General features: G+C 37.1%; 1 protein-coding gene across 10 annotated transcripts; it reads right to left on the reverse strand.

The window, feature by feature from the left end:
• Positions 1–86: 86 nt before the first annotated feature.
• LOC107761432 (sulfate transporter 1.3) lies at positions 87–13,495 on the reverse strand. 10 transcript variants are annotated; one of them, XM_075231092.1, is made up of 15 exons: positions 13,329–13,449; positions 13,121–13,137; positions 10,446–10,799; positions 10,303–10,351; positions 3,247–3,454; positions 2,957–3,131; positions 2,811–2,876; positions 2,611–2,724; positions 2,397–2,513; positions 2,184–2,310; positions 1,635–1,921; positions 1,356–1,546; positions 1,074–1,159; positions 894–970; positions 87–626 (listed from the first exon to the last, which is right to left on the reverse strand). In XM_075231092.1, exons 3-15 carry the CDS (start codon positions 10,773–10,775, stop codon positions 483–485), a joined length of 1,971 nt encoding a protein of 656 aa, XP_075087193.1. In that variant the 5' UTR covers positions 10,776–10,799; positions 13,121–13,137; positions 13,329–13,449; the 3' UTR covers positions 87–482. The 10 variants fall into 10 exon arrangements, with proteins under 10 accessions (XP_075087193.1, XP_075087198.1, XP_075087191.1 ...); XM_075231097.1 differs by having other exon boundaries at positions 2,397–2,509; positions 2,607–2,724; XM_075231090.1 differs by having other exon boundaries at positions 13,121–13,205.

Genomic DNA, 13,495 nt, shown 5'->3' on the forward strand with positions numbered 1-13,495 from the left:
AATCAAATGCTGACAATCTATTATACAAGGATAGGACCCAAAAAAAAAAAGCAACTATAAAACTAAAACCACTTACTTTGTAGATGTTGTCAGCAAACCATCTCATATATTTTACAGATTATGATCACAAAAGGAGTTTAATTAGTACACAATTGCCTGTAGCAAAAACAAGGAAGACAAGGAAACTCTTATGGACGACTATATTTTAACCATTAAAGTTAAAAGCATGGCTAACATGTCTAACATGTACAAACTTTACAAAAAACAAATAAGAATTCCTTACGCAATTGGCTAGGACCACCATCTGCTTTGGATTAGTATCATATCACTTCTGAGGATCCCACCACTTACTAAAAATAGAATCCAGTCCCTTTATTTATCACTCTATATATATGTACTCTATTCAATTTTGGTCCCTCATGCTACTTGTGGTTGATTTTTCTTTCCCCCCTTGTCTTCTTTTGCATCCATTCTTTACAATGTTAAACTTCTTCAGGCAATTTTAGTGAACAGGTTAGCACAGCATCAGCAACTGTGAGAAATATCTTGTCCTCGCCGATTTGACTTGGAAAGTTGGATGCATGTAGCTTGTCAATCACCACTCTTCCGGGGTTCGACAGAACAAGCTGTTCAAGAAATGAAGAAGATAAGATTTTTAGACACAAATTTGTAGTTTTTGAGGTTAAATACTATTCCCTACGGTCCTCTTATCTGTTGCTTTACCAAAAATATTGTTCCAAGATATGTTATTTTGAAAAGCCAAGGAGGCATTAACTTGTTGGTTTTGACCTCACTACTCCAAAAAGACATATAGTGATTAGTTTTACTCGTTTAAGGAAAAGATAAGAGTAATTTAGTCAAATAGCAATTATGAAGTTAATTAAGATCATTACCTGAACACCTCTCTTTTTTAGGCTTCTGAGCAACTCTTCCAAGGCATGGATTCCACTGGTGTCAATGTCAGTAACAGCTGAAAGGAGAAGAGAAGAAACACGATGAGTCGCTAAGTGTATGATTCCAATAAGTAGGATAACATGCTCTTAATTTCAGCGACAAAGGTAAACTCTACTTACGTGACATCTCAACAATCAAGAATTGAATTTTAGGAAGGCCAGCTGCTTTTAGTTGTTCTTCCTCATCCATTAGCCATCTCAATATCCTGAATAACAAGTTAGCTTGTCAAGTTTCCATTTCTTGTTAATATAAACTTCAGATTGAAGTAGGACTTATCTTTTAGGCAAAAAAATGAAAACCACACATCTTAATATCATGGTATTAGTAAAAGTTTAACTTTAGAAGTAGTCCATAAATATATAAAAGAAGGGGAGGGGGGATAAAAAGGGGAAGAGTCCTACCTTTCCTTTATGTAGTTAGAGTTTGAGAAGTATATAGCTGAATCAACTCTCACAATCAATACACCAGGAACTTTTGTTGCCTCGGGGTATTGTTGACTGTTCCTGTATACATTTGTCCGGGGTATCCTACCAAGAGTAGCTGTTCGCGGCCTTGTGACTTGGAGGAGAATCTTAGCAAATGATATTGTGACCTATTTAATGATAAAATACTATCAGCTCTGATTGTTGAATGATGGTAACTTTCCTCAAGTAAACAGTTAAGTTGTTGGATGCCCTTACCGCGATTAAAAGACCAATCTCAACAGAGGCAAAAACCACGCCAAAAAATGCCCCCATGCAAGCGACAAAATCAAATTTGTCAATCTTCCAAATCAAAATTGCTGCTTCATAGTCAATTAAGCCGAGTACAGCGGATATGATGATGGCAGCAAGGATTGCATTTGGAGTATACTTAAAAAGAGGGGTTATGAATTCCAAAGTTAGGAATACAACAGCAGACATGACAATGTTGGAAACTGCAGTTTGGCAGCCAGCCATGTAATTTACTGCTGAGCGAGAGAAGGAACCTGCAAGAGGTTAGTTGATCGATTAGTTGCCCTGATAATGGAGCATAACACAAACCATTACAAAATGACAATGGCATAACTGAAGAATTCTTGTTACACCATTAGGTTTCCCTGATAATGGAGCATAACACATCTACATATGATAGTGTATCAGATGATTTGATATTGATGCATTTGGCTGCTTAAAAATGAAACCTATGTGTTGAAAGTTAAAATACATTAACGTTTACTCATACTCCATTTTCTTGTAAATATGTCTTACCTGTTGCTACATAGCAGGAAGTCATTGAGCCAACAATATTCATAGCTCCAAGCGCCACCATCTCTTTGTTTCCGTCCAACTGGTAGTCCTTCATTGAAGCAAAGGTTCTTCCAATTGCAACAGCTTCCTATGAAACAGAAGGTAAACATCAGATATCGATTAGAAATATGTCAAGGTTTCCTGCTTCAACATTTCATTAAATAATTTGCTTACCGTCAATGCAATCATGCCAGCTACAATACCAGTCCGAAGCCCTTTTAAAAGATAGTCACCAGTGAAATATATTTCCTTGACGGAAGGAGGATTTATTCCTTTCTCAATGTGTCCTACCTGGTAAGGTTGTCATAGAAATGATTAAAAATAGATCATTATGCTCCAAAAGAAAAATTAAATGAAAAAGTAGTAAGCGCCTAAGACAAGCACTTACAATCGCGACTCCCTTTTTTTCAGCATGAGTAATGTAGACAAAGAAGGTGGAAAGAATGACAGAAACCAACGGCGCAATTGCAGGAACCCAGAACAACCTTTTGTTCTTCTTACCCTGGTTGCCAAGTTATTTTAGAACCAAGGAAATTAAAGGCTACCAAATTCTTACAAAATTTAGTCCATAGAACTTTGGATTCTTACAATGTACTTCGCGAACAAAAGGAAAGTTAAAAAGGTTGCTCCAATGAGAATTGTCTGCCAGTTCCACTGCAAATTGTTGAATAAATTTCAAGTTATCCATAAAAGACATCTTATGTAAAATGCTCTTTAGTGGCAAGAAAACTTACTCCATGGTTGGCTGAATGCCACACTGATTTCATTACAGATATGATATCTGCTTTCTTAGTAAATTTCTTAATGCCTAGAAAACCTTTAAGTTGCTGAAGTGCAATTGTAATTGCAGCACCACCCATGAAGCCAACAACAGCAGCATGAGATAGGAAGTCAATTAAGAAGCCCAATCTGCCAAGAAAGCAAAGCAAGAAATAAGCAAAAAAACAACTAAATCCGATGAAACAAAGAAATGAAAGGACAAGATATTACAAGTCCTAAACTTGGTACTTATTGTATTAATCACCTTAGGATCCCAAGAGTAGCCTGAGTAATGCCAGCAAAAAAGGTAGCTGTAAATGCAAGCCTCAGATACTCATGTGGATTTGTAGTCGGATCAATTTCATTCCGGAGTAGAGTACCTAACAAGAGTGATACAACAGCCACAGGCCCTATGGCTATATCTCTCGAGCTGCCCATGAAGGCATAAACCAGAGGCGGAACAAAGCTGGAGTCTGGGATTTCAAATGAAGAAAATATTTAAAAGGGTTTTTCATAGACTAGTAACATCAATAAAGTTAATAGTGTTGAAATTGGCAAAAGTACCACATCGGTGGATGACAATTTTGAATGAGAATTTCACCCTATAAAAGGAGGCCTAATGTTTAGGATTTAAATACACCTCTCATTTGCCTTTTATCTTCTTAAGGCATTTGTATCTTCTCTCTTTAGTATTATTTCACTTGTAATTTTAGAGTGGAATAAAATATTGATTGTGTCCGAGGAAGTAGGCAAAATTGGCCGAACCTCGTAAATTCTGGTGTTCTTTTATTGTTGTCTTATTGTCTTGTTTATTATTTAGTGGTTGTCATAATTTTTGGTATAGTAGTTGTGACTCATTCACACTATATACATTTGGCTTCCGCAACAATTGGTATCAGAGCCAAGGTACTGTCTAAGTATGCTCTGTGGTTGCAGCATAGTCTGATCTTCCACATCAGAAAAGATCTATCTTGGTAACTGAGTCAAGGTTCTATCTGAGTATGCTCTGTGGTTGCAGCTTAGTCTGATCTTCCACACCAGAAAGAAAATAATCTTGATTTGTGTCGTCAGCTACTAAATAATATTTGTGTCAAAATGGGAGACAGTAAACAAGAAGAATCTACATCAAGTGTCAATAATACGTCATCGTTGGCATCTTCGCTTATGACAAGAATTGTGTCAAATGCGAAATTTGCGGTAGAAATTTTTGACGGGTCAGGACATTTTGGGATGTGGCAAGGCGAGGTTCTAGATGTTCTTTTTCAACAAGGGCTAGATCTTGCCATTGAAGAAAAGAAGCCAGATGTTATTGGAGAAGAAGATTGGAAAATTATCAATCGTGTTGCTTGCGGTACCATTCGATCCTACCTTGCTAGAGAGCAGAAATATCCATACACAAAGGAAACTTCTGCAAGTAAATTATGGAAAGCACTGGAGGATAAATTTTTGAAGAAAAACAGTCAAAATAAATTGTACATGAAGAAGAGACTGTTTCGCTTTACCTATGTTCCTGGTACCACAATGAATGAACATATCACCAGTTTCAATAAGTTGGTCACAGATTTGCAAAATATGGATGCAACTTTTGATGATGGTGACTTGGCCTTGATGTTATTGGGGTCACTTCCTAATGAGTACGAGCACCTTGAAACTACTCTACTCCATGGAAATGACGAAATTTCTCTCAGAGAAGTTTGTTCGGCTTTGTACAGCTATGAACAAAGAAAGGGAGAAAAACAGAAGGGCGGAGAAGAAGAAGCACTAATTGTGAGGGGTCGTCCTCAAAATCAAACGAGGACTAAGAAGGGAAGATCCAAGTCGAGATCTAGACCCAGCAAAGATGAATGTGCCTTTTGTCGAGAAAAGGGGCACTGGAAGAAAGACTGTCCGAAGTTGAAGAATAAGGCCAGACATAACAATGGAAATAATACTAAAGAGAGAAGATACAAATGCCTTAAGAAGATAAAAGGCAAATGAGAGGTGTACTTTTGCCACAATAACTTCTCTCATAATTTTTGGTATAGTAGTACCATCAGCTACAATTGATGTTGCACAAGCAACCGTCTCTATAAGACGAACAGGTTTCGTTATTGTCCTTTTTGGCCTGCTGGTTGCTATTGATTCAAGTTGTTGTCGAGGTTCCTGAGTTGGAATCTCCCTTTCTACTGGCTCTTCTTCCAGAGGGTAATCTTCATGAGTTTCCTCCTCCACCTTCTTCAATTGGTATCTTCTCTCATAATTTTTGGTATAGTAGTTGTGACTTATTGAGAGAAAATTGAAGATGTGGAATTTTGCCAAGGTGGAGATTTGTTGAAATTGGCAAAAGTACCACATCGGTGGATGACAATTTTGAATGAGAATTTCACCCTATAAAAGGAGGCCTAATGTTTAGGATTTAAATACACCTCTCATTTGCCTTTTATCTTCTTAAGGCATTTGTATCTTCTCTCTTTAGTATTATTTCACTTGTAATTTTAGAGTGGAATAAAATATTGATTGTGTCCGAGGAAGTAGGCAAAATTGGCCGAACCTCGTAAATTCTGGTGTTCTTTTATTGTTGTCTTATTGTCTTGTTTATTATTTAGTGGTTGTCATAATTTTTGGTATAGTAGTTGTGACTCATTCACACTATATACATTTGGCTTCCGCAACAATTGGTATCAGAGCCAAGGTACTGTCTAAGTATGCTCTGTGGTTGCAGCATAGTCTGATCTTCCACATCAGAAAAGATCTATCTTGGTAACTGAGTCAAGGTTCTATCTGAGTATGCTCTGTGGTTGCAGCTTAGTCTGATCTTCCACACCAGAAAGGAAATAATCTTGATTTGTGTCGTCAGCTACTAAATAATATTTGTGTCAAAATGGGAGACAGTAAACAAGAAGAATCTACATCAAGTGTCAATAATACGTCATCGTTGGCATCTTCGCTTATGACAAGAATTGTGTCAAATGCGAAATTTGCGGTAGAAATTTTTGACGGGTCAGGACATTTTGGGATGTGGCAAGGCGAGGTTCTAGATGTTCTTTTTCAACAAGGGCTAGATCTTGCCATTGAAGAAAAGAAGCCAGATGTTATTGGAGAAGAAGATTGGAAAATTATCAATCGTGTTGCTTGCGGTACCATTCGATCCTACCTTGCTAGAGAGCAGAAATATCCATACACAAAGGAAACTTCTGCAAGTAAATTATGGAAAGCACTGGAGGATAAATTTTTGAAGAAAAACAGTCAAAATAAATTGTACATGAAGAAGAGACTGTTTCGCTTTACCTATGTTCCTGGTACCACAATGAATGAACATATCACCAGTTTCAATAAGTTGGTCACAGATTTGCAAAATATGGATGCAACTTTTGATGATGGTGACTTGGCCTTGATGTTATTGGGGTCACTTCCTAATGAGTACGAGCACCTTGAAACTACTCTACTCCATGGAAATGACGAAATTTCTCTCAGAGAAGTTTGTTCGGCTTTGTACAGCTATGAACAAAGAAAGGGAGAAAAACAGAAGGGCGGAGAAGAAGAAGCACTAATTGTGAGGGGTCGTCCTCAAAATCAAACGAGGACTAAGAAGGGAAGATCCAAGTCGAGATCTAGACCCAGCAAAGATGAATGTGCCTTTTGTCGAGAAAAGGGGCACTGGAAGAAAGACTGTCCGAAGTTGAAGAATAAGGCCAGACATAACAATGGAAAGGCCATTATGGATTCAAATGTAGCTGATTGTGATGATTCAGACTTCTCATTAGTTACAACAGAGTTATCAACATCATCAGACATATGGTTGATGGACTCGGCTTGTAGCTACCATATGTGTCCCAACAAGGACTGGTTCGTGAATTTTCAAGAAGGAGAATATGGAGTCATCCACGCAGCGGATAACAGCCCTCTTACCTCATATGGCATTGGTTCAATAAGATTAAGGAGCCATGATGGAATGATCAGAACATTAACAGATGTTCGATATGTACCGGGTTTGAAGAAGAATCTCATCTCTGTGGGAGCCCTAGAATCAAAAGGGTTCAAAATCATTGCAGAAAATGGAGTGATGAGAATATGCTCCGGTGCACTAGTGGTAATGAAGGCCAATCGGAAGAACAATAACATGTACTGCTATCGTGGTAGCACAGTTATTGGGACAGCAACAGTGACATCCAGTGATGACAAAGAGGCAGAAGCAACCAGGCTATGGCACATGCGCTTGGGACATGCTGGAGGAAAATCCTTGAAAGCTTTATCTAATCAAGGATTGTTAAAAGGCGTAAAGACTTGCAACTTGGAGTTTTGCGAGCATTGTGTCAAAGGGAAACAGACAAGGGTTAAATTTGGTATAGCGATCCATAATACTAAAGGCATTTTGGATTATGTACACTCTGATGTTTGGGGTGCTTCCAAAACACCTTCATTGGGTGGGAAGCACTATTTTGTAACCTTTGTTGATGATTTTTCCCGAAGAGTGTGGGTGTATACAATGAAGAGGAAAGATGAAGTGTTGGGAATTTTTCTCAAATGGAAAACGATGGTGGAGAATCAAACAGGCAGGAGGATCAAGTGTATTCGCACAGACAATGGAGGTGAATACAAAAATGATCATTTCAATAAGGTCTGTGAAAATGATGGCATCGTCCGACACTTCACTGTCAGAAATACACCACAACAGAATGGAGTGGCAGAACGTATGAACCGGACTTTACTGGAGAAGGTACGGTGTATGTTGTCCAATGCTGGCTTGGGCAAAGAATTTTGGGCTGAGGCAATTACATATGCATGCCACCTCATTAATCGTCTACCATCTGCTGCTATTGATGGCAAGACACCATTTGAAAAATGGTATGGAAAACCTGCTGTAGATTATGATTCTTTGCACGTGTTTGGCTCAATTGCATACTATCATGTGAAAGAGTCAAAATTGGATCCGAGAGCAAAGAAGGCTATATTTATGGGGATTACTTCTGGAGTCAAAGGATACCGCTTATGGTGTCCAGAGACAAGGAATATTATATTCAGCAGAGATGTTACCTTTGATGAATCTACCATAACAAATAAGATGACAGTTGAAGATGTCAAACAAACTGGTGGTGCATCAAAGCAGGTGGAGTTTGAGGGAAAATTTATTTTTCCTACACAAGAAGCAGAGGAGGAAACTCATGAAGATTACCCTCTGGAAGAAGAGCCAGTAGAAAGGGAGATTCCAACTCAGGAACCTCGACAACAACTTGAATCAATAGCAACCAGCAGGCCAAAAAGGACAATAACGAAACCTGTTCGTCTTATAGAGACGGTTGCTTGTGCAACCTCAATTGTAGCTGATGGTGTTCCTACCACTTATAAAGACGCAATCCAAAGTTCAGAAGAAGATAAGTGGAGGATTGCCATGAATGAAGAAATGCAGTCCCTTCATCAGAATCATACATGGAAATTGGCCAATCTCCCGAAGGGAAAGAAAGCAATTGGGTGCAAATGGGTATTTGCAAAGAAAGAAGGATTTCCTAACCAAGAAGATGTTCGCTACAAAGCAAGATTGGTGGCCAAAGGATATGCTCAAAAGGAGGGAATTGATTACAATGAAGTATTTTCTCCAGTTGTAAAACATTCCTCCATTAGAATTATGTTGGCTTTGGTAGCACAGTTGGATTTGGAACTAGTTCAGATGGATGTAAAAACTGCGTTTTTACATGGAAACTTGGAGGAGGAAATCTACATGACTCAGCCAGAAGGATTCAAAGTTGCTGGAAAAGAAAATATAGTATGCAAACTTGAAAAATCGTTGTACGGATTGAAACAATCTTCTAGACAATGGTACAAGCGATTTGACAAGTTTATGTTGCGGCAAGGGTACAAGAGAAGCAAATACGATCATTGTGTGTATTTGCGCAAACTTAATGATGGTTCCTTTGTATATCTTCTCCTATATGTTGATGATATGTTGATAACTTCCAAGAATTCGGAAGAAATTGATAAGTTGAAGATTCAACTGAAGGAGGAGTTCGAGATGAAGGATCTGGGTGAGGCAAAGAAAATTCTTGGCATGGAGATAATAAGAGATAGACGTACAAAGAAACTCTGTTTATCTCAGAAAGAATATTTGAAGAGAGTACTAAAGCGTTTTGGCATAGATAAGAAGACTAAGCCAATTAGTACGCCACTTGCCTCCCATTTTAAGCTAAGTACTACTATGTCGCCAAAGGATGAAACTGAACAGGAGTATATGTCAAGGGTACCATACGCAAATGTTGTTGGTAGCTTGATGTATGCAATGGTTTGTACGAGACCTGACATTTCACAAGCCGTTGGAGTTATTAGCAGATATATGCATAATCCAGGAAAGGAGCATTGGCAAGCTGTGAAATGGATTCTACGGTATATTCATAGTACTGTAGATGTTGGGTTAGTTTTTGAGCAGGAAGGCAATCGGTCTGTAGTTGGATATTGTGACTCAGATTTTGCGGGTGATCTGGACAAACGAAGGTCAACTACTGGTTATGTGTTTACTTTTGCAAAGGCACCAGTTAGTTGGAAGTCTACTTTGCAGTCAACAGTTGCTTTGTCTACAACAGAGGCAGAGTACATGGCTATTACGGAGGCTGTGAAGGAGGCAATTTGGCTTCAGGGGTTGCTAAAAGAGCTTGGTATTGAACAAAAAAATATTACAATTTTTTGTGATAGTCAAAGTGCTATTCAATTAGCGAAGAACCAAGTTTATCATGCAAGGACGAAGCACATTGATGTTCGGTATCATTTCGTACGAGAAATCATAGAAGAAGGTGGAGTCACGGTGAAGAAAATTCATACTACGGAGAACCCTGCTGATATGCTGACAAAAGTGGTGACTGCGGTCAAGTTTCAACATTGTTTGGATTTGATCAACATTGTTGAACACTAAAGATTGAAGATGAAGACACAACCAAAATTTATTATTGAGAGAAAATTGAAGATGTGGAATTTTGCCAAGGTGGAGATTTGTTGAAATTGGCAAAAGTACCACATCGGTGGATGACAATTTTGAATGAGAATTTCACCCTATAAAAGGAGGCCTAATGTTTAGGATTTAAATACACCTCTCATTTGCCTTTTATCTTCTTAAGGCATTTGTATCTTCTCTCTTTAGTATTATTTCACTTGTAATTTTAGAGTGGAATAAAATATTGATTGTGTCCGAGGAAGTAGGCAAAATTGGCCGAACCTCGTAAATTCTGGTGTTCTTTTATTGTTGTCTTATTGTCTTGTTTATTATTTAGTGGTTGTCATAATTTTTGGTATAGTAGTTGTGACTCATTCACACTATATACATTTGGCTTCCGCAACAAATAGCATGCTGGAAACTCACATAATCCGTACTGAGGAGCTAAATTTGCAAGATTTGAATAGCCAATGTCCTGTCATAACAGTTGAAAGTTTTTGATAAGAAATTCGTATTGATCCTAACAATCTTGGTTTTATTGGTACAATATCTCCAGGCATTATATTTACCTGAGGAATGCAAAGGCTTGCAATGGTGAGACCAGAGATAAGATCACCTCTGAATTTAGCAAAGTTATAGCTTCTACCCCATTCTAGAATTGGAAATATGGCCTGTAAACCAAGGACAAACTTCCTAGACCTTGGTTGATCCTTAAAGCAACGCAGTGGATCGTCTGCAAAGAATGTTTCCTTCACAGTAGTCTTAAACTCCTTGAATATGTCCTGTTTTGGGGGGACTCCAACCTTGTGAATATAGGGCGTTTGGTTATGTCGCGAGGATGAAAAACTTCTGATATCCGTCTCTTTGGTTTCTTCTGCCTCTACACTAGAATGACCCATGCTAGATAAGAACAGCTAATTCACCTGTAATGCAGAGGAAATACAATTGAGTTACATCACCAAATGAAATACTCCACTAAACTCAAGCTCATTAGTTAAGCCAAATCAAGATATTATTAGATTAACAGCCATTAGGAATTTATTAGTAAAACAATCAAGGCAATAATAAGAAGTAAAACCATGTGATAAAATAAGAAGTTACACCAACCCTTTCAAATTAGATCAATGAAGAGGAAGACTTTTAGTGCTAATAAAGTTCCAAATCTTGTTGAACTTTGTACTACATTAGAAAGTTCTTGCTTGTCCATTATATAGATAATCAGGAAACTACAGGTTAAAGTTTTCAATGTAGAAGAGTATTAGTGGTGGGCTAAGAGTAAGCTTTTGCTTAGCACATTCTGGTTTTAGAAGCTACAGCACAATTTTATATTCTCACCAATAGACAAATGGATCATCGATAACCATTGATTTAAAGAAAGTACGATTTGTTATTGACCACTATAATTTGAATAAAGCTGATATGAAAAGATTGAACAATCGACAACACAAAGTAACAGCATCTACAGTTTGGTATGTTATCAGAATTAGGCAGGTCATTCTCCTAACATGGGACATTACTTTTCACCAGGAGGAATATAGAACCTTAAATGTTGTAATGTTTCTCTAGTTTTAAGTTCATGAAAGAGAACCTAATACTTTGTTCAACATTGAACAACTCAAAAGAGGCTTGAAGAACTTATTGATGCCTATTCTAATGCAGGCATCTACTAAAGGTCACTTAAAATGTGGTTATAAAAATTAAAGAACTAAGTAGAGATGAACAAAGGCACCACAAAAAATGAGACTCAAAACGGTTCCAAAGCAGAACGAACCTATATACATGTGCAAAAAACAAATATGGATAAAGTTAGATATACATTTCAAAACATATTCTCACAACTCAAATACATCGTCTAAATTTTGGACTTGACACTAAACTCATGGTACATTTCCAATGTTATGCTCGTTCTCTTTTAACTTCTTTCTGTTTTTCCTTTTTCATTTTCGGGGTAGTGGTGGAGAGATGGGACAAAATTCAAAATCCAAAACAACATAAATCGAGCTCATTTAAGCCTTGATTTATTTTATTAACTAAAGAATTGATTAGCCATTAATAGCATCAAGATTTAAGAATTACTTTCTCACAAGCACTCTCTGTCTCCTTGCATGTTTCTTAGCCATGTTCTCCACTTAATATCAGTGTTGTCAAAGGCGAAAGCTCTAAAAAGTGCTCTAGGTCACTTGAGGCTTTAAGCGCAAAGCGTCCTTAAAGTGTGTGCTTTAGTAAAAACAAAAAGGCGCAATGGCGGAAAAAAGATAAAAATATATATGTAATTCAAGAACAAAGTAATAAATTCATTCATAATGCTTCCCTTAGCAGCTAATACACATTTTCGATTATACTTGTTGTTTGCTACCGCTTGATTCAACAGAGAACTCATGGGCTATGAGGTCCCCGCCTTAGTGCTTGACTTATACTGAAGCGCAACACTGCTTAATATTTCCTTAGTCTCACTACCTCAGATTTCTCTATGTAAGATTTCCAGCAAAAGTGTTTGGATGGAGGATGAAGAAAATGCTAAATTAAGTAAAAGAGGTCATAAACTGACTACAAAATTGAAGTTCAGATTAATTTATTGGAATAACTTAATATAATAAAGTTTGTTATTCCAATTTTAGCAGAACAAACAAGCATTGGCTAGACTAGAGCCAACTTCCATACGCCTTATTTAGAAACCATTGATAGTGGACCACCAATAAAATAAACAATAAAACGTCCACCCACTTAGCCTTAGGTCCCATATAATTCTACTTATAAAGAACTACAAAAGGGTAAAAGTACAGTTATATGTCTCATAACTTTTGTCCATTTTTACAAAAGAAACACATATATGGTCAGAGAACAAGATAATAAATCAAAAATTCATAATGCTTTAGGAGGATAGTGTCCCACTTTTCTGGGTTAGTGAGGCATCAATTAGTTTCAACTCCAACTCTCTTTATATAGTTATATAGTCCAAAATCTTTAAGAGACATATATCTATATTAAATTCGCAAACATTATTACAAATGAAAGTAGACATATTCATAATTCATTAACTTAAAATTCTTTTTTTTCAATAACTATGATGTTCGGGCTAGCTTGAGCGACTATTCCACAAGTAGGGGCACCTCTTTGGCCACCAAGACTTTGGACAAACGGGAATATATCACCTAGTATTTTTTTCTCGGATATGATCATTAACTTAAAATTTTGAATCAATCTCTTTCAAAAAGTAAAATGTAGATAAAAGTAAGGTACGCACATTCGATGGTCCTGGTACTTCAGAGATCAAAAAATGGATTCCAGTTATTCTGAAACTCAAAAAAAGAAAAGAAAAAACAACTGACCTGAAGAGAAGCAAGAAACCAAGTAATTAATATCCAGGTTCAATGAATCCACTTTATTCCTGGAATTGTTTTTTAATTATTTAACTTTCCCCTCTAATCATGACAGAAGAGAAAACGGAAAACCTGGAGATTTGCAATCATCTGTTTGGATACCCAGATGAATGCATGTTCAGAAAGTGGAGGAAAAAAGCACAATGAGAGACTGCTGGTTACTTTGAAAGTATAGTATTATTTGTTTGTGTCCAAAGAGGAAAAGAAGACACTATAAATTTATAAGTATTTTCTTTTTT

Source organism: Nicotiana tabacum, chromosome 15, assembly GCF_000715075.1.
Source record: "Nicotiana tabacum cultivar K326 chromosome 15, ASM71507v2, whole genome shotgun sequence".
Lineage (NCBI taxonomy): Eukaryota > Viridiplantae > Streptophyta > Magnoliopsida > Solanales > Solanaceae > Nicotiana > Nicotiana tabacum.